Genomic DNA, 22,199 nt, shown 5'->3' on the forward strand with positions numbered 1-22,199 from the left:
CTGTTCTGTTTTTTCTATCTATTGGAATTAATCATATGGGGGCCAAAAATGGTTTAGCACTGGATATTTACTCTTAAATTGTTGATTTGTGTTAGTGGGTTACTGTTTTTGGTGCAATTTTGGTCTGAATCTCCCTTCCTATCTGATTTGCCATCGATTCTTGTTTTTTTGAGCTAGTTCGGTTGTCTCTATTGGTTGTTGTGGGTGCTGGTTGTTGTGGGTCATGATTGTTTTCAAGAATTTTCAATTATTCGCGCTTGATTGTTGAGTAGTTGTGTGATTGATCGTCATGGCTGAGATTGAGGCTAAGGCTTTGGCTGTAGGTAAAGATGATGACATGCCTAAGTCTATCACTATAAAGAAATTGAATGGTGCCAACTATTTGGCTTGGGCCCATGCTGTCAAAGTTTTCTTACACGGCAAGAAGAAGTCCCGCTTTCTTAGTGAACTCCCACCTGCTCCTGATGATAAAACTTATGATGACTGGTGTAGTGAGGACTCATGTGTTGTGGGTTAGATTTGGCGTAGTCTGGAACCACATATTGCTACTACTGTAGAATTTTGTGATACCTCTAAGGAAATTTGGGACTCCCTTGCTGACTCCTTTTCGAATCAGAGTAATGTATCTTAGGTCTATGAGTTATATGTGCAAATTTTTGCTATGAGCCAATCTAGCCGATCTTTTCCCGAGTATTATAATAGTCTCAAGACCTTGCGGGATCAATTATTGCAGCATAGACCCTTCACTACTGATGTGAACAAACAAAAGCAACATTGAGAGGAGTTTATGATGGCTTCTTTACTCTTCGGTTTAGATTCTGAATTGAAGGGGTTTAGGGTTAGGGTTTAGAAGAAGGAAGGAGAAGATGAGAGAAGAGAAGGAATTTTTACATATCTCAGTAAAATTGTTTTTCTAAACTCTACATCAGTAAAATATATATACAAACCCTAACATTGTAATATGACCATCGTAACCTTAACTTACGTACATATTAACAGAAGAACAACGAGAACAAAAAAAATTCAGCGGCATATGAAACCTAACAAGTCCAATCAACCATTATATTGTTCCTTGTAATCCTTCCTAGTCATTTACCCTACCATCATCTATTTTGTTTTAATAAATTTAACTCACATGTCATTCAAATAAACAAAGAGAGAGATTTGGGGGACAAATAAAGTAAAAGAAAAATATATGGAATGATAAATCAAATAAACAACAATGTAAAAATCTCACAACGCATGACATACATATATGAATAGTGAAAGTGATAGAGCTTCTAACTTGGTTCTGAACCACTTGCGAAGCAGTTCTGTACCGTTCACGTATCAATTTTCCTGGTTCTCCTGTTAAATTGAATTTTTTTTGTAAATTTGAATTTTCAAGTAAAAGAAGGGAATCAACTATGTTCCTGACATAGGAAAAGCAGCAATTTGCTATATTCTATTATGGGAAGTAAATTTTGTAGGACATTGTAGTTAATTATTGTAAAAATATATGTATTATTGATTGATGAATTGATTTATTGATGTGTTGTATTACAAATCAGAGTGGCATTATATAGGAGAGGGTTTGGGTAGTAGGTGAGGAGTAGGTGAGGGTAAATTGGTGGTAGGTGGAGTGTAGTAGGTGAGTGGGAATGGTAAATTCTAACAGCCCCCCGCAAACTCAAGGAGGATAGAAACTAACCAACTTGAGTTTGGAGAGAGGAACAAAACAAGATAATACATAAAAATAAATAAATAAATAAATAAAAAAAGATAGGAGACACTGTATGGTCATGTCAGACCGTTGGTGAAGACACTGAAAGGCGGTGTCATAACGTGGTAGAGGACACTGGATGGTGGTGTCATAACGATGTAGAGGACACTGTATGGTGGTGTCATAACGTTGTAGAGGACACTGGATGGTGGTGTCATAACGTTGTAGAAGACACTGTATGCTAACCGGAATCAATGTCGGGACAGTTTATGGGGTCTTGTCGGACCGTTGAAAAGGCTAACCGTTGAAAAGGCTAACCGGAATCAAATGTCGGGACAGTTTATAGGGTCATGTCGGACCGTTGAAAAAGCTAACCGGAATCAAATGTCGGGACAGTTTATAGGGTCATGTCGGACCGTTGAAAAAGGCTAACCGGAATCAAATGTCGGGACAGTTTATAGGGCATGTCGGACCGTTGAAAAAGCTAACCGGAATCAAATGTCGGGACAGTTTATAGGGTCATGTCGGACCGTTGGAAAAAGGCTAACCGGAATCAAATGTCGGGACAGTTTATGGGGTCATGTCGGACCGTTGTAAAAGTTGCACCCTCAAAAGGTGTGCCCAATTTTTCAAAAGGCGTGCCCACTTTATCAAAAGATGTGCCATGAAAAGGCGTGCCAGTTTGTCGGGCGTCAAGAGGCGCGCGATGCGCGTGGCTGGCCCTGGCTATTTAAAACAAGGTTGAGGCGAAGGCTGTGCATACTAGTCTGAAACCTCTGAACGCTCGGAGAGCTTGTCTCTGCAAATCTTGAAACACCCGGTAACCAACCCTTTTCTGAAACACTTAGCAACCCAAAAACATGGCCTCTTCTTCCCGTCCAGCTACCCAGAACCTGCTCACGCTCTTTCCAGAACTGAACGAGCCCACAAGAGAAATAACTGGTGCGGTGGCCAGTGAACCTCAACCAAACACCTCTGGTTTTGCTCCATTGAACTTTCCGATGCGGTCGGTGGAGCAAAAAATGGCGGTGCAAACTGATATTGAGGCTAATCAGTATACTCTGAAGTCATGCGTGGAAACCATGACGGCGGTCACAAACTTGTCGAACCGACTGCAGAGTAGAACAAATGAGGTGCAGCATTTAAACGCCCAACTGGCTCTGCTCCAACGCATGTATAAGGATGCGCAAGCAGAGATAAGTGTGCTGAAAGCAGAAAATAAGGAACTGAAGCGGAAGGCCACCGTGATGTTCCGATTTGGAGGGCCGCCATATGCTGCAATGGAGGAGCAGGGGATAGTGATCGTGCCCAGTGGAGTGGGAAGCACAGAGGTAGCACCGGCAAGGACCGCCCAGGACAGAGGCAAGAAGAAAAGACCGGCGACGGAGTAGAGAAGAAAAAATCTCACTGTGGGTGTGGGTGTGGGTGTGGTTTGTTTGTTTGTTGTTTTGTTTTGTTTTGTTTTTTTTTTTGTTTTTTTTGTTTTTTTTTTTTTTTTGTGTAAAATTGTGATCGGGGTTGATCCCGTCATAACAAAAATGATAAGTTTGTGGAATGAAAACCGAGATGGTTGTGAATGTTTTTTTTTTTTTTTTTTTTTTAGCAATGTTTCATTATTATACAAAAGATAGAAAAAATAAAATAAAATAAAATAAAAGTAGGGATAGAAAAAATATATTATAATAAAAAAAAAAACAAAATATATTGAAGAAAGTGAGGGATGTGGGCGGTGGAGGAAAACATGTGAGAGGCATTGTGTTTAAATAAAATAAAAGAAAGGAAAAGAGGGGGACAAAAGGTGGTGGATAGTTGGATGAAGAGAAAGAAGAAAGAAATAAAAGAAGAAAAAGAAAATGGGTGTAAAAAATTAGAGAGAGATGCTCGGAGGTGTTGTGTAAAGCGTGAATGGAAAGATGAAATAAAATAATAAAAAGAATGGAGGGTGAGATGATTATGTTGAAAAAAAAGAAGAGAGAGGGAGAGAGAGAGAGAGAGTAAAAACAAAACAACTAATATAGCTTCAGAAACCTTGTTCACGCACGTCAACCTAACCCATTTATCATCATCATCATCATCAGCTTCGAAGCCGTGAGCTAAAACAAAATACACATGCATACAGATCTCAGATCTGAGGCCGCTGCGGCAGGGGAGAACAGAGAGAGAGGGAACTTGGACATCTTCAGCGGGAAAGGCCCATGTCTGAATGGACCAGTCTGCTCAATGAAACTGACTTCAGACGGGTCCGGCCCACACCACGACTGGTACTTTCATCGGGCGGTGGAGAGTGGCCGGAAGGTTGGGGATCGGATATCCCGGCATCAAGGTCGCAGGCGTTCTCGGGGCAGTACAAGCTAGAGGCGGAGTGGTCGGGTGACTGAGACATTGCGGCGGTTTGACATGGTGGAGGTGCTTAACGGCGGTGTTACGGCGGCGACGGCATTGGTAGAACCAGGAATCGGGTGTGGCGAGGTGGTGAAGAAGTGAAGGTATGTGTAGACAAACAAGCAGACTAGGTTGAGGTCCGGCGGGCGGCCAAGGCGAGGCTGCCGCCCGCCAGTGAAGCAGAATGATCAGGTTCTTAACCTTGCTCTGATACCATGTAAAAATATATGTATTATTGATTGATGAATTGATTTATTGATGTGTTGTATTACAAATCAGAGTGGCATTATATAGGAGAGGGTTTGGGTAGTAGGTGAGGAGTAGGTGAGGGTAAATTGGTGGTAGGTGGAGTGTAGTAGGTGAGTGGGAATGGTAAATTCTAACAATTATAATACTGCTTAAGTTAGTGGTGAGGAGAAAATGAAATAAGAATATCACAAACTACATTCCAATTTATAAGTGATATCTATATATAATTGAAAAATGCATAAGTAGCTATTTATAATACCTGAGGGGTGAGGAGAAAATGCAACTAGAATATCAGCCAGTGTGTTCCAATTTACGAATAAGAGAGTTGGTAGCAAGTATGTAATAATGAGACAAACGAGCTAGCCCGGTCCAGTTTTAAAAACATTGCTAGCAAGTATGTAATGATATAAATTATAATGCATGGAGGATAAGTAAAATCTGTTCATCCCACTGGTTGGAGTTAGTTGAGTTAGGATAAAATAGGCTAGGGTGGAAGTTGAGTAATATTATGATCAATTCTACTAATGGGAAATGGATGGGATGGTTGAAATAGTATTTGTCTATGTATTAGAGATCCGGGATTCACAATGAAGAATACTATAGTGTTTAAGAGAGTTGTACTGTGAAATGGTCCTTTTATATTACTATTTGTACCTTTATTTGCCATAGAAAGGAACTAATAAAGCTGCAATATGGTGTAGTTCTTGTTTGAATTAGCTAAATTATATTGATGACCAGATCTGTAATAGCAGATGGTGACTGTCAAACATTAAAACTGTATTCTCAAGTAATCTTTCTTTTCTTGTATGCAATGGCCTCTTGCAGAAACTTCCGCTTTTGAAAAAATAAAACCTTTGCTTCGTTCAGAACTATAGATTTTACTTACTTAGATTGATGACGATTTAACTGAAGAAATTCTAATGTTGGTGAACCAATGTCTAATGGACTCTGTTTTTAGAATCTTATGAATCATGGTTCAATTTACAATTTGAATCATGATTCATGCATAAATAGATATGAATCTATGCATTAATTTATTTTGGGATAGATTATGCAATGCATTAATCTATTTTGGGGTAGAATCTGTGGTGAATTGCACAATTCACAATCAATTCACAATTCAATCCACTTCTACGATTCATGCAATTCTTGAAACTATCGTGTCTAACAGATTCCGATCCTTCTTTACCTTTTTTGTACAGTGAAAATGACATAATACAACTTCTAAGAGTGTTTAGTACAAAAATAAACAATAACTATGCATGATTTGTTCTTATTTGGTGATAAGAGACAATTTTTAATAGGATCTAATTAGATTCAAGTAAACCCAACATGTTCTTAACTTTGTTTCCTCGTTTTTTTCCCTTAAATTAATAATAATAATAATTGGGGGACTGTTTATCAGATGTCTTGGTATATTGCATATTTGAGCAAAACTGATGGTATCTTTCAAGTAGGAACAATGGAGCTTTGGCTTTAAGAGAAGACTGCTTCAGAAATATGCTTTGTCAATCTTCAGATGCATTATAAAGGGAAGACAGTGCTTGCAGTTTGCCACAAGCTCCTTGATATTCTATATCTGAAAGGTTTAACACCTTCATTTCCACTTGGCACTTCTTGATTGTCAGTTAAAAAGAGACATTTAATAAGCATCATAACAACATTTCTTGAGTTTGATGTTTAATTGCTTCAAAGTTGGTAGGTTTGATTGTATAACATCTTTTGTTGGAAACTTGTTCCCATGAATCCCATCTCTTATTTTGCTAAATAAAAATTAATCACTTCTGAAGGGAGAAAGAATATGTATTTTTCTTAATCCAGAACCAAAAGAATGAGTTATCAAATTAAACCTACAAACAGGTGACTATCAGTAGAATAGCTTGAGGTTTTGGCAACTAATTTATGTATGCATAGCAGAATTCCATTTGAAATATGAAAAAGCTATATTCACAACACAAAAGTAAATCAAAAATAAATAAATAAAGGAAAAAGGAAATGTCAATTTGCATGAGCAAGGGTACTTCCAGGAACCAACTTACCAGCTCTTTCTGATTCCAATTCCCCTGCAGACATAATAACTGGTTCCATTCCCAAAGCCTGGAAAATAAGTTCAGTTTGAAAGGATTTGCCTTGCCCTTTTCCTCCCCAAATGCCTGTGTAAATTTTACATTCAACAAAATGGAACCATGTGAGACAAGAATGGGTATGGATGTAGAATGTCTTACATACATGTCTGCAATGCATACAAATAAAATATGTCCAGACTCTTTGCATCTGATGATAGAAGAAGACTAAGAACAAAATTGATAGTAAAAATAAGGGTCTCCTGCATTTCAAATGGAGAGACAAATATAAAAACTTTCTTCTTTTAATTGTATTAAAGTACATCCTTGAATAATAGGAACTTTATATGTATAATATGATATGAGATATAATCCTTGAATGATAGTAACTTATATGTATAATACCATATGAGATATAATGTCTTTGAATGTACGGGATGCGATGATTATCCATATCCTCGGATTTAGAATTTAAGGAAGTTTGATGCCTAAACAAATACGGACCTGATTCAGGCACCCAAGACGAATGCACATATAATCTCATCTAAATATAATTATATAACTAATTTCATCAGAAATATGTGATACGAGATTAAAAGACTCAAGACATTCATTTGTCCAATGATAAAGGCCATGACGAATGAGTAGGAAAAACAAATACAGAATATTTTACAGCATAAATATAAACATCACTCATCAGAAAAATATGTTGTAGCTAACACAAAAAGAAATTGAAAAAAATATATATATATATACATATATGATAAAGGACCTGTAGCTGCAGGTACAGACCTCTTCTAGAGTTCAATCATATCCAACAGAGAGATGGACAGACAAACAGAGAGGTAGCAAGTAAATATTATTGAGCTTGCCCCTTAACCATGAAAAGGAATCATGCCTACTTACCCAGAATCAGAGGAACTTTAGTATTGAGAAGATGAGCAATGTAGTTCTTCACAATGTGGCATACTGCATTCATAGTAATGATGTGGAAATTGGTGTAAGGGTAATAGCAATATTATATATTGAGAAGATAAGCAATTCAACTCATCATGTACCAAATAAAGTTTAACCATGCATCAAATATAATAAACAGGAATCCTAGGTAATGGATACCATTTGAGTAGTGATAGTAAGAAATTTTTTTTTTTTTGCTTTTTGTTTATCCTACCATTTTAAAAATCTAAGTAATAGGAAAATCTCCACCACAATATTTTATTATGTTAAACTTTATTATATGGATATGATATGCATCAGTAAATTCCTCTATAGTATATACTCTAAGATAGCTTCAAACACAAACTAAAGGGCTCGGCTTGTGTAGATTCTATCATATAACATGTCATTGAACATTATGAGCAACCTGTCAAGTATGGTATTTAAATTCATAGTTTCAACTCCATTTGGAAAACACAATAGGACTGATAAAAAATATGCAGAGGTCCTAGCAAAGAGATTATTTGGGTGATACGCTTTTATTCTGATTTCAGATTATATACATCTTTTTGTCTTTTCTTATTGAAAAAACAGCTTATACAGGCTGCATCAAGTATGTATGTGTCCACAAAAGTAAAATAGTGGTGACAATCAATTTACTATCAATGGGAACATTTCACTTAATGTTATTCAAGAACTACTAGGTTCGTTGTCCACTGGAGAGATTTCCTTCACCAATAATGCTTGTTGAAATATCAAATTACAGGGTTCACTTATCATAATTGCAGTTAATTTGATTTCATGCATGTGTAATTGTACTTGTGGGCTGAGCTGTTTGTCATGTCATAGTCTCATAGAACTTATCAAGGTTAGAATTTTGCTCCACCATTGTTCATATAGGAATCAATTGAATCAGTTTTAGGCACCAAATTGTAGAAAATATCTACAAATAAGCTACAACTTAAATTGAAGACAAATTACCTAAAGGGATGTAAAAATTGCTTTCCAATACCCTAATGATATGTTCCACAAACTTCCTTACAAACATAAACATGTAGAAGCTCAAATGCTATGTTAAGAACCAAAATGAAAGACAATTCTCAGTGAACATTTTCAAAGTAGTTGACTGCTTATAGAAACCTGTAAGTAAAAAATGAGGTGACATGATTGTATGAAACTAACAATCTGTGCCCTTTGCAAAACGCTAATTATTCACAATTTTTTTTTAAGGAATTTCAAAATGTAGTAAATTTGACATATACATTTGCACATGCATGCCTGAACTATGATTAGTAAAACCCTGTCAAGTTATTAAAAAGTATTTGCAGCTAATCATTTTTATTATCTTCGATTTACTAAGATTCTCTATATGTTCAGGTAATGGAGGTGGAAAATGAAACATGAAGATAACAAAAGGGATCTAAGAAGTGAATTCCATGTATTGACATAATTTCTTCCCCACCCCAACTGCACCACCACCACAAGAGAGTAGATAGAGAAAGAAAGGAGTAACACCAAATACCAGATATCGCGTGCATCCCTTAAAAAAAGAAAAAGAAAAAGAAAAATGCAAAGTAGCATTACTAAGACCTTTTCCAACAATGACAAACATAAAAATACACATCAGATAAAGCAATGACTATTTATGTTCCTGTCATTTCTGAATGAATCATCTGCTGCATCAACATAATTTGTTGCTTTCCCTTTGACTAGACTCAATGAACTTACCAACTTTGTCCTGTCAAATAAGAAATAAAAACAGAAAAGCAATAACACATGTCATGATCTTCAAGAATATATTAACAATATTGAAAATCAACAACAGTATAGAGGTTTAAAAAAAAAAAATTAAACCACACAACAAATTAAGGTAATTCTAAAAGTTCTTGCATAGCATAAAAATAAAAATAAAAAGGTGGAAGAACACAATCAGTTACCATTCTCAAAGGAAAAACTGTCATGGAACTCCCAAAAGAAAAATATGAATATGTTTGTAGTACAAGTTTAAGCCTCCTCTTACTAAGAAAGTGAATGTCAATCCTATTGTTTAATTTTGATGATGTTTAAAATATTATTGGATATGTTGTGCTTTTTTAATACATATTTTACAATCATTTGACACAAAATATGAAAATAGATTTTGTCATTTTGATACATGTTACACTAGTTAAATATAATTGAGTTGACTGTGCATCTTTTATATATATTAATTATATTATATATATTTTTATAATACTTAAAAGATAAAGAAAGTCAAACCCACGTGGGTTGTTTTTTAAAAGTAACATGTATTGTAATATATATTATATATATTTCATTTTTTCCTTGGCCCATCTTTTCTTCTTCACAGATGAGTTGGCAGTGTGCAAGAATGGCGCCACAGATTTTCTGGCAGATTTTCACATCACAAAGCTTTTGTCTCTAACGGCTAGAATTTTGAAGATATATATATTAGATGCATTCTTGTTGAAGATGAATAGTGAAGAAAGAGAGCAGATTTTGGGGATAAAGTTTTGAGAAAATATTTTCTTGTGTTCTTCATTGAGTTATATTCTGTTGAGAGATAATTTATTGAGAGTTTGAGCATTAATTGTGTAAAAAATTTATGTATTATTGATTGATTGATTGATATTGTATTGTTGATTTTCTGTCTATTACAAACGGTTCCTTATATAGATGTAGGTGTAGTGGATGGTGTGTAGTGGATGGTGATAGTGGTGTAGTGGGTTAGGTTTAGTGGAGTAGGTGAGGTGGTAGTGGTGGTAGGTGATGGTAAATTCTAACAAATTGTAAGAAAAATGGTTGAGAGCACTAGAGGGAGCACTGATGATGTGGCAGTGCTATGCCTTTTTTTTTTTTTTTTTTTTTTTTTTGATATTCCCATTAGTGGTGCTTTTTTTAGTAGTATGTATCATTGTTGTAATTGTAAAAGGGTTTTCACACCCTTAGTACTTGTAAAAGAGAGTGATATTTTTGTGAGTGGTTTTTGGGACAAATTCACTTGGGTTAGGTGTGACTAGCATTGGATTCAAAACTAGTTGGTTGGAATGAAATGGTGAACGGGGGAGCCCCAACATGAATAAAAGGAGTGTGGTGTGCAAGTTCGTCTTCTGCCTGGTTGTTTTTTTTTTTGTTTTTGTTTTTTTGTTTTTTTTTTTTTGTGGTTGTGCAAAAATTAAAAAAGAAACAAAAAAATAAAAATAATAATAATAATAATAATACTAATAAGAATGGTCTGTGCAATAGATGAAAAGAAACATAGATATATAGATATAGAGATAGATTAAAATAAGAGAAAGTGGAGTGGGGTTGATTAAATAAAAAAAGAAAAGGGGCTCTTTATGCAGGTGTATGTCGGCTGAGAATGCATTACGGAATTCAAAGAGAATAAAAAAATAAAAAAATAAATAAAGGGTTTGAAAGTGGAAAATAAAGAAAAGAAAAGAAATGGGGAACATGTGGGTTGATTATTAGAGAGAGAGAATGGGGTACATCATGATGATGATGATAAAATGAATAAACAAAAAAAAATGAGTTGTGTAATGGTGTGGCTTTATTCAAAAAGTGAACTTTGTCCCTGAGTTTGAGGTTGTGCTAGGAGAATATTGTATTTCCTCATGCGCAACTGATGCAGAGCATTGGAGAAGTCTCGATCACCAGAAATTAACAAATAATTATCGGGCGCAGAATTGTCCACCGCCCAGAATAACATGTCCAACAGAATCTTCTTGTCGCTCGCATCTTGAACACCTGCAGGGACGTGATTTAAGGAGATGCCGGTGCTGTTGAGGGCTTGCTTGGACAGAGGAGGGAATACCAGTGGTGTCGCCGTAGGCGGAGATGGAGACGGGGCCACAGTAGTTCATCTTAACGAGTGCGGAGCTTATGTTCTGAGCGATCGCGTGTGGATCGCAGCCTTTCGGGACTTGGCAGTTCTCTATGTCCGACAAGCGGGGGGCTGTTCTTCTTGCACTGTGCTCCAAGACTTTCACATCCAGAGTGATAATTTGCAGTGGAACAAAGCAGGCTGCACATAGGCCAAGCCCAGCGTCTTGATGCTTTGGAACTTTTCAGGAAGCAGGCAAGTAGATTTTCTTATTGCAACTGATGTTGCTGCTCGTGGACTTGACATCATTGGTGAAGAGCCGGATTGTTGCTGAGCAATCAACAACTAAATGGTCTCAGATCATTGACCGAATGGAGGATCAAGTGGCTGCAATTCTCCAAGAAGAGAGGGAAGAGATGGAGTGAAGACATGTATAGAGGTCCGGCGGGCGGCCAAGGCGAGGCTGCCGCCCGCCGGTGAAGCAAAATTATTAGCTTCTTAACTTGGCTCTGATACCATGTAAAAAATTTATGTATTATTGATTGATTGATTGATATTGTATTGTTGATTTTCTGTCTATTACAAATGGTTCCTTATATAGATGTAGGTGTAGTGGATGGTGTGTAGTGGATGGTGATAGTGGTGTAGTGGGTTCGGTTTAGTGGAGTAGGTGAGGTGGTAGTGGTGGTAGGTGATGGTAAATTCTGACAAATTGTAAGAAAAATGGTTGAGAGCACTAGAGGGAGCACTGATGATGTGGCAGTGCTATGCCTTTTTTTTTTTTTTTTTTTTAGATATTCCCATTAGTGGTGCTTTTTTTAGTAGTATGTATCATTGTTGTAATTGTAAAAGGGTTTTCACACCCTTAGTACTTGTAAAAGAAAGTGATATTTTTGTGAGTGGTTTTTGGGACAAAATCACTTGGGTTAGGTGTGACTAGCATTGGATTCAAAACTAGTTGGTTGGAATGATGGGGTTTGATCATTTGTTGTTAAGGTTCACTAGCACTTGTAAAGTTAGGGGTGTATTACTATTTGAAGAACAGTAGAGAAATTCCCTAGGAAAATACTTTTTTTTTTTTATAATTAAAATTTATTACCATAGCATCAAAAAGATGCTAAAAGAATACAAAACGAGCCCCGCAAAACAAGGACCTAACCAACTAAATCATTAACAAAATTTAAAATAACAAATAAATCTGGATTCACCAAAACACCCAAAAACCGAGACTCGTAACAAGAAATGGATTGAGCACTTCCTTGAAAAATGCGACAATTCCGCTCTAACCAAAGCAACCACATCAAACACAAAGGAACTAAAGTCCAAGCCTTCCGTCTTCGCTTCCCAACTCGACCAGCCCTCCAACAACGAAGAACCTCCCTGACTTGCTGCGGCTAAACCCACACCACACCAAACAAAGAGAAAATAAACACACACAAACGAGTAGTAAACGGACAGTGAATCAGCAAATGGTCCACTGTTTCTGCATCCACACAACACATGCAACACCAATTAACCAAAATATGATGCCGACGGATCAGATTGTCAATAGTCAATATCCTACCAAAAGCTGTTGTCCACACAAAGAAAGCCACTTTCGATGGAACACCAGGGACCCACACAAAACGCCAAGGGAAAACCCCCCCCTTCACTACCAGACAAGGACCAATAAAATGATGAGACTGAAAAAACACCTTTAGCCCCTGGAACTCCCCAAACCAAAACATCCGCCCCTTCCCGCCGAACCGAAACCCCATATAAGAATGCCAACAAATCCACCAAACCTCCCAATCCTGCGTATATCGACGAAGAACAATATCCTAAACCAACCCCTCACCCCCTCCATCCAAGTAAGATACCACCAACGCCTCAGGATCCACCACCAAACGGTAGATTAAAGGAAAACGCTGTAGAAGGGTAACCTCTCCACACCACTTATCCTTTCAAAACTGCACCCGAGTTCCATTGCCCACCCGAAACTGGATTCTATCCCAAAACTGGACCCTGCCCCGCCAAATCCCCTTCCACAACCCACACCCAAAAGAACCCCCCACCTCCTTAGTACACCTCTCCTCGCCCCAACCCATACTTGGAAGCCACCATCCTATGCCACAAGTGATCCCGTTCCTAAGAAAACCGCCAAAGCCATTTCCCCTGCAAAGCCAAATTAAACCTATACAGCCTACGCACCCCCAACCCCCCGGCCGTCTTAGAGCAACACACCTAATCCCAATTAATGAGATAATGCCGAAACTCCCCACCATCATTTCCCCATAAGTCGCGCTGCAGCTTTTCCAACCGACGAGCCACCGACACAAGAATGACATGCATTGCCATAAAATAAGTCGGAATACCACCCTACACACTCTTCACCAAAGTTAGCCTCCCCCCCCCCCCTTTAATAGCTACTGCCTCTTCCATCCTGCAAGCCGGCATTGAACCCGTTCAACACCCCATCCCACACCTCTTTCGCCTTAAAAGGAGCCCCTAAAGGCAACCCCAAATAAGACACCGGTAAATGAAATACCTTACAGCCCAAAATAGCTGCCAAAGATGAAAGTTGAACAACCTCCCCTACAGGAATCAACTCTAACTTTGCCAAACTGACCTTGAGACCTGAGACCACCTTAAAGCATAACAAGACACATCGCAGATACCCTAACTGCTTGGGATCAGCCCCACAGAAAATCAAAGCATCATCAGCGTATAACAAGTGAGAAACAACAACCCCATCTGCCACCAAAAAACCTTCCAACAAGCCCTCCTGCACCGCCCGAGACAACAACCGACTCAGCGCCTCCATGACAAGAATAAACAGCAAAGGAGACAACAGATCCCCCTGCTACAATCCTCGAAACATCTGGAAATAACCAAAGGCGTCCCATTCACCAATACAGACATTCACACCGTTGAAATACAAAACCAGACCCATCGCCTCCACCTTTCTCCAAAACCCATCCGCTCCATGACAGCCATCAAAAAATCCCAACTGACATTATCGTAAGCCTTCTCATTATCCAACTTACAAATCACACCAGGCTGACCTGCCCACAACCGAGAGTCCATACATTCATTAGCCACTAAAACCGCATCTAAAATCTGACGACTACCCACAAAAGCATGCTGGGACTCCAACACTACCTCCCCCACCTGCAACCGCAGCCTATTAGCCAAAACTTTCGCCAGCAACTTGTACGCACTACCCAACAAACTAATAGGACGAAACTGCTGAATATCTTCCGTCCCTTCGACCCTAGGAATCAAAGCAACAAAAGTCGCTTTGAAACTCTCCCCAAATTGGCCCGTCTGATAAAACTACGACATCACTGCCATCACATCCCCCTTTACAACCTTCCAACAATGCTGGAAAAAAGCTATTGCAAAACCATCCGAACCTAAAGCCTTATCTCCACTCATCCTCTTCAAAGCACCCATCACCTCTTGTTCTGTAAACGGCTGCTCCAACCCATCAGAATTTGAAAGCATATCAAAACCTAGACCAGCAACCCCGGGATGTCACCTTACCTCCGGCCGCCTGAACAAATGCTCATAAAACCCGGCAATCCCCATCTGAACCTCCTCCGCGACTGTCAACTCCACTCTATTAACCCGAATCTTCCCAATCTAATTCACCCTACGATGCGCATTTGTCATCCGATGGAAGAACTTTGTATTACGATCCCCTTCTTTCAACCACAAACACCTAGACTTCTGCCGAAAACTGACCTCCTCCATCTGTGCAAGCCGAGAAAAATCGGCACGTAAATGCTCCTTTTGAGCCACCTCTTCAGCCACCAAACCCGCAATGAGCTTCCACCTCGTCCAAAGACTGCAATTGAGCCAACACCATGGCCTTCTACCCATCCAAAAGACCAAAGGCCTCTTTATTCCAGTGTTTCAAGTTTGCCGTTAGCCATTTCAGCTGCTGCGCCAACCTATGGCTCGGAGAACCGGACACAAAGTAGCCCTCCCATCAACATTTGACCCTATCCGCAAATCCATCCGACCGGAGCCACATGTTCTCAAGATGAAAGGGCGAGGGACCCCTCCGAATACCCCCACCATCTAATAGAATTGGCCAATGATCAGAAACCGGCCTAGGCAACCGACGCTGAACTGCCCCTGGAAAATGCTCCTCCCAATCTCCTGTCACCAGAAACCGATCAATCCGGGAAGAAACCCGGCCCCGAGACCATGTATAGCCCCCTCCCTGTAAAGGCAAATCCACCAAATGCAACTCATCAACCAGATCAGAGAAATTCTGCATCACACCCGATTTACGACCCTCACGAGATCTTTCGCCCAGCCATCTCACCATACTAAAATTAACCCCTGCACACCACGGATACTCCCATCAAAACGCAACACAGTCTAACTCCTCTAAAAACATTCACCTCTCCACACCCTGTAAACACCCAACGAAAACCATCCTCCACACATCGGAACAAACAGGGCACTGAGAAAGCCCCCACCTCTGTCTCCTCTCTCACCAACACCCTACTATCCCAACAGACCAGAACCCCTCCTGCCACACCTGATGCCGGAAGGAACACCCAATCAATAAATTGACCACCCTATAATTCCTTAATAACATCCCTACCCAGACACTCCATTTTGGTCTCCTGAATGCAAACCACATCTGCTTTCGCACTTCTCAACAACGCTCCCACCGCCACATGCTTCCCCTGTCATTCAACCCACCCACATTCCATGATAAAAGCTTTAGTCTCATTTCAACAAAAGTTGCTTCTCCTGCCCCTGCTTCACCCTTTTCCTTTGCTCCCCCAAACAACTATCGTAATCAATAGAACACGCCAGATTACACAGCTATCTTGCCCCCTTGTGGCGATAAGCCCCATTCCAAACAACTTCCTTTGACGCAACCCCATCGCACCAAGACAGCTCTACTGCCGAGAATAATCGCATAACCTTTCCCAAGGTTTTAAAAAGCGGCCGCAACCGTTACGGCTACTTTTGCAGTGTGATTGAGATTCACAGGTGTATCGGCCGTAGCGGCTGCTATAGCGGTCGTAATGGTGCCGTAACGGCCTGTTACGCACCGTTATGTAACGGTTCCGAATTGTTTCTTTCAAAAAAACACAAAAAAAAAAAGTTGAAAATGGGGGAAGAGAGATAGAGAAAGAATAGGGAAGATGGAGGAACAAGAGATAGAGAGAGAGAATAGGGAAGATGAAGAACATGTTATTGATTTGTTGAAGTTGTAAGACCTATGCTATTCTATTCAGCTATTATCACTCAACCATTTTGTTTGTGTGTATCTATTTATATATTGTTTGAAAATAATAATAATAATAAGTGTGGTCATTATCTATTTGGCTTGATTAATATATATATATATATATTTAGACTTTTATTTATTCTCTTACTTTTGTCATTATTTATCTTATATATAATAGTTAGTGATTATTTTTTGTAAAATATAAAGTCATTAATTATTAAAATAAAATGTAAAAAACTCAGTTTATAGTGATTTAAAAATATGAAATATATTGGATCAAACTTAAAAATTCATAAAAATTGATCAATATTTATTTTAAAACCCAATAAATATGATCATGGAAAAAAAATGTACGTATTGGTAAGTTTTTTTCAAATTGTGCGAAAGATAAAAAAATTCACAGTTCTGGTTACCACAACCGTTACGCTACGGCCTTTACACCCCGCAACCGCAACCGCAACCGCAACCGCGTGCACCGCCACCGTTACGGCGACCACAACCGCTTTTCAGAACCTTGCTCATGCCCCTCAAATGAAATCCCCAACAACCGACTGACCTCGCTAATTTGCCCCAAAACCCAATCTAAAACCTCTGAAGCTGAAGGCTATGAAGCCCCAAAACAATCTCCATCAATAGGCATTCCTCCACCCAGCCCAGCATGAGACATTGCAAGCAGTTGAAGAAGCTTAAAGTTGGCAGCAACCTCAATCCCTGACACACCCAAACCATCATATGTATCATCCACTAAATCCTCCCACCTTTCCGGCACTTGCGACTGCAGACCAACCACATCCTAGGCCTTCCGCAACAGAACCACCGCCTAAGCCTCACTAACCTAAACCTCCTTCGAATGAACTGATGATTCTCCCTCTAGCTGACCTGACAGCCCCATCAGAAGGTGATCCTCGCTTTCCCGACAACCTACACCATTCCCCAACACCAAATCATCAACTCCAGCTCGGTGCGCCCCTCCATTCCGAACAACTGAAGACTCGTAAAACCTAGTCGCAGGAGCCTGCAGCTGAATCTCCACCGAAGACCGTCGATCACCCTCCCTTCCATTAGTTTTCTCAATCACCTCGCCTCCACACCCAATCACTGTAGACAAAGATTCGAAAACCCAACTAACAGACGGGTTCAAGTTGGTATCAACACAAGTCGAACCTCCCTCAGCAATGGGTCTAACCCGTTTGGCTCGTGGATCCAGACCTAGAAGCCCTGAAGGTCATGCAAAGGCCGACGGCCCCATCGTTGGTACAATCGCCCAAACGGCCCAAACTGGTGTGCAGGGGCCTGCCCAAATCTTTTATTTCCTAAACTTGAATAGCCCAACCTAATCTGCCTGTTATTTTCTAGACTTGAATAGCCCAGCCCAGTTTGCCTCCCACCCTTAACATTTTGGCCCACCAACACAGGCCCAGGCCCAGTTTCTGCTGCCCCAATCTAGAACCCGCTAATCCAAGAAGGCAGTTCCGACATGATCGCCCACCAGCTTGATCCGCGATCGTCATACGAAAATCACGGCCATGATCTCGGCCCCGTCTCCCCAACGCCGGCAACCATTTCCGAAGCCGACCACCCGGCGACCACCAAGCCTGATTTCGGCCAGTCCACCCCCAACCTGGATCGAAACCCTCTAGTACCAAGGCCAAACCTTCCCAACCTCCATCCAATGAAGGAATAAACATCTGTTGCCGACGTTGCTCCGACGACATGACCACCTGCACCACACGCCCATCTTGCTCTGACCTTAGCCATGCTGCCACACTTGGACTACCACCTAACACACGACCCAGAAACAGAACACTGTCCCCCGACCCCTCTGCCTGCCGGAGGTGACCTACTAACCATCTGATCTCTGCCCCGTACAGAACTATCTCACTGCGTCGACCCTGTCCTTGTTCCACCACCGACACCATCCGGCGACCTCTGCTATCTGCACCAATATCCTCTAACTTGTAAGACCGTGGACCTAAAAACAACAACCTCCGTTGAGGCCCACGCTCCGGCACCAACAAAAGATTGGCCGATCCCCCTCTCCCTCTGTCATGAACGTTCTCTCTCATCTCATTTTGCTCACATATATCCCGAAGAAAATACTTGAGGAGTGGAAGTAGGTTTGGGTTTAAGCAGAACCATTATAAATCGTTGAGTTTGCTTTTTCTTCCCTTTGCTTATTTCATTTTTATTACTCCCATTTATATTGCTTCATATTTTTATTTATTTATTATTTGGATTAATTTTTTAATATACCAATTTATTTATAAACCCAATTCACCACCCTCTTGGGATGCCTTCTGAGTACCAGTGAATATGAAGCCACAAGCTCTTTTGGATGACAACTGAGATGTGCTGGCTGCAGAATTTTTTTTCAACAAATCAAGCTTTTTTGTGAGATGAACATAAGTTCATTCAAAGAGTGGAGGAAACAAAATGATGCACACAAAGGGAGAACACATTAGTCTCAGACACCAATGTGAGAAGAGACTATGTATCACCAAGTTCTGTAGAAAAATGAGAAAACTGAGAAGCAGCAGAAGCTACAAATTCAAGAATTCCAAGAGGACACTACACTAACTGCAGGCGGGTTCAGTACTTTTTTTTATCAATGTGGACCCTTTTTATCATGTGTCCGTTCTCGTTCCCATTCAATGTATACAAAACGACCAATGTTCCAGTTAACATAGGTATCAACAAAATTTCGACATTGGCAATTCTGATATTCTAAGTGGATGGAGGAAAGACAATTCAAATGATTTACTCAACAACTACTCAAGCAATGCAAAGTATCATATAGACGCAAAGTAGAAAATGAAACTAGACAAAACAAAAATGATCATAATCAAGCAACGTACCATGAAAAGAGGAGCAATGTAATAATCGCCTTGAAGGTACTCAAACGACCTAGTCACCTTCTGCCGGTAATCAAACACAACATCCGCTGCATCATATATAAGATCAAAATATCAAACAAAAACAATAAAATTGAAGTTGAGTTCAAATCAGTTCAGTTCAGTTGTTTCATTTTCCTGCATTTTTTCTTTCTCAGAAAATAAACAAAAATTAGAAAAAAATGACATACAGTCTCTTCCAAGAAATTTGCCGGCGAAGAGGTCATCAATGACGCCAGCCCTAGCACCGACGGCGATGTTCATGTTATCGGCCTCTTTGCCGAGCCTGTAAAGATAATCGTCTCCGTGAGAGTCTTTGGCCTCCCAGGAAGACTGGTCCGAGAGTTTCTTCTTGGGAGTGATTGAGTCTTTGTCGTTGGTTTCGTCCCCGTTTGAGATCGAACGAACAGAGAAACAAGAAGAATCGAAGGTTTTCTTGGGAAAGAGAAAGGAAAATCTGTTCAAATTTGGGGATTTTGATAGTGAAGAAGAAGAGGAGGTGAGGTTTGGGTTGTTCAAGTTGTAGGAGAAGAAAGAAAGAGCCATTGATTTTGATTTTGGGGTTTGTTGGAGGAAAATTGATTTTGGTGGTTCGAGCTTTTTAGCTCATTGACGTTATCATACAAGGACGGTTGGACAATTTGGCGCCACATATATGTATTTGGCTAAATTATACCAACATCCTCTTCAATTATTAATAAATGTCAGGTTTCAATTTTTTAAAATAATTTTTTTTATTTTTAAATTTTATTAAATATTTTTAAAATTTTAAATATTTTTTTTATTTTTTTAAATATACTTTATTTAGATGTGTCTAAAAAATTATAAATCAATAAATATATAAGAATATGAAAAATATATTGAATTTTTATTTTTTTTCTTTTTATATTTTTGTATATAGTGAATTTTCTAAAGATTTTTTTAGAAATATTATATTTTTAAGTGTATTTATATTAAGTGTATCTAAATTTTTTTTAAAAAAAATTGCTTAAAATATTAAAAAAATTCAGTAAAAATTAAAAAAAAATATGAAAAATAAAAATAATAATTTTTTGAGAAGTGAATCCTAAAAATCCAAACCAAACAAACTTTTTTTTTTTCATTTTTGAAATCATATATTTTGACTTCTTCAATTATAAATATGATATTTGTATAATTGTAAAAATTAAAGAAATCAAAATATATGAATTTATAGATAAGAAATTAAATTGATATATTAAGAGGGATATTCCCATATAATTTTAGGAAAAATTAGTTTAAGGTCCTTCTTCCATTTTTAGTAATAGAAGAAATTCACAATATTATTTTATGATGTCTTAGATCCCTCAATTCCACACCCATATATCACAAAAAAAATTTGATTCTCTCACATCATATCTCTCTCTATCTATTCAAAACCTACCAAACTCAACACACAAATCTAGAACTAGTCTACTCATGCTCTTTCTCTCTCATCTCTCTTCTCTTCATCTGCTCAAACCAAACCCTAGCCTACTCACAATCTGGATCTCTATACCCTTCTCTCTCTTTCGAATCACAAATATATAGACATACCATTGACGACGAAGTATTTGGGCCGTCGTCTGTCAGGTCTCCGGCATAGGCAACATCGCTAGCAGACGGGAACGTGAAGCACCACTGTTATCCAAAAGACAACCTAAGAGGGGGGCGAATTAGGTTTTTACAAATAAAAATAATAATACCCTAATAAAAATTATGACTAGCACTATAGATAAATATAGTTAATGAAATAAAAATAATTAAAACAAGTGTTCTAACAATTATGTCAGTTAATGATTTTAGCACAGTGAAAATGTGAAATATAGTTATGGCAATTTAAATAAAATAAAAAGATAAAAGAGAGAGAGGCAAACAAATTTATAGTGGTTCGGCTTCAACTCGGCTTGCGTCCACTTCTCAAATTTCACTTGATATTTTCCACTATACTCTAACTTCACAGGGTGCTAGCAACCTTTTCACAGATGGAGCAATCCTCCACAAATTTTATACAAACTTTCTAAGTCAAGAACACTGAGTGTACTACACTCTTACGAGGTTGAAAAGAAGGTGTTTTTGCTTTCACATAAAGCTACAAGAATTATCTCTCAAAGATAGATATAAAAATGAAACTCTGGTTTTTCTGTAAACCTCACACAGGAAAAATAGGCTTAAAGCTATACGTCTCAGTGTATAATTTCTAAAAGAGGATGTAAACAAAAATTAAAGAACACTTCTCAAAGAATTTTTCAGAGAATAGATGTGAGTGATTATAGATCAAAGAATATTTTCTGATTTTTTTTGTAACTTGTTTACATTAGAGGCTTTGGTATATATAATGAAACTTATAACCGTTTATAGCCGTTATATTAATTTGAATATATAGCCGTTGTATTCATTTGAATATTTTTCACTCCATCATTACTAATTTGAATATCTTCCACTTAAACCTTTTGCCCTGCTGATGTGTTGTGCTATTTGAACCTTTTGGTCTGCTGCTGTGCTGGGCTGTTTGAATATTTTTTTTTGGCTGTTTGAACCTCTGGTTTGGGCTGTTTGAACTCCTGATTTAATCAAATATTAAATACATTTTAATAGCATTTAGGATAAAGGTTTAGGTGAGAAATAATGGGACAAAATAAATTTTGATTCTATTTTTCTTTTTCAAATAAATTAAAACATAATTAAATAAATCATCAACATAAATTTTGATTCTATTTTTCTCTTCCAAATAAATTAAAACATAATTAAACAAATCATCAAAATAAATAAGTCTAACAATCTCCCCCTTTTTGATGATGGTACGCAATGATGTTTTGATTTAATTTGGGAGTAAGAAAGGCTCCCCCTCAAGTCATGCTCCCTGAATTCATTTTTAAATACATAGGATAGCACATGTGTAATAAATAAACTT

The 22,199-nt window shown here is 38.5% G+C and overlaps 1 protein-coding gene across 1 annotated transcript in view; it reads right to left on the reverse strand.

Annotated features, from left to right (window-relative positions):
• Positions 1 to 19,955, reverse strand: part of LOC114273417 (P-loop containing nucleoside triphosphate hydrolases superfamily protein) — a 36,674-nt gene extending 16,719 nt beyond the window's left edge. Inside the window, exons 1-6 of the mRNA XM_028215197.2 lie at positions 19,480 to 19,955; positions 19,253 to 19,338; positions 9,061 to 9,070; positions 7,303 to 7,365; positions 6,373 to 6,486; positions 1,286 to 1,347 (exon numbers count right to left, since the gene is read on the reverse strand). Of these exons, the coding sequence (XP_028070998.1) occupies positions 1,286 to 1,347; positions 6,373 to 6,486; positions 7,303 to 7,365; positions 9,061 to 9,070; positions 19,253 to 19,338; positions 19,480 to 19,834 (690 nt within the window). The 5' untranslated portion in view covers positions 19,835 to 19,955. The remainder of the gene's footprint in view (positions 1 to 1,285; positions 1,348 to 6,372; positions 6,487 to 7,302; positions 7,366 to 9,060; positions 9,071 to 19,252; positions 19,339 to 19,479) is intronic.
• Positions 19,956 to 22,199: the final 2,244 nt, after the last annotated feature.

This window comes from Camellia sinensis, chromosome 15 (assembly GCF_055761805.1).
Source record: "Camellia sinensis isolate YWXY chromosome 15, ASM5576180v1, whole genome shotgun sequence".
Taxonomy (NCBI): Eukaryota; Viridiplantae; Streptophyta; class Magnoliopsida; order Ericales; family Theaceae; genus Camellia; species Camellia sinensis.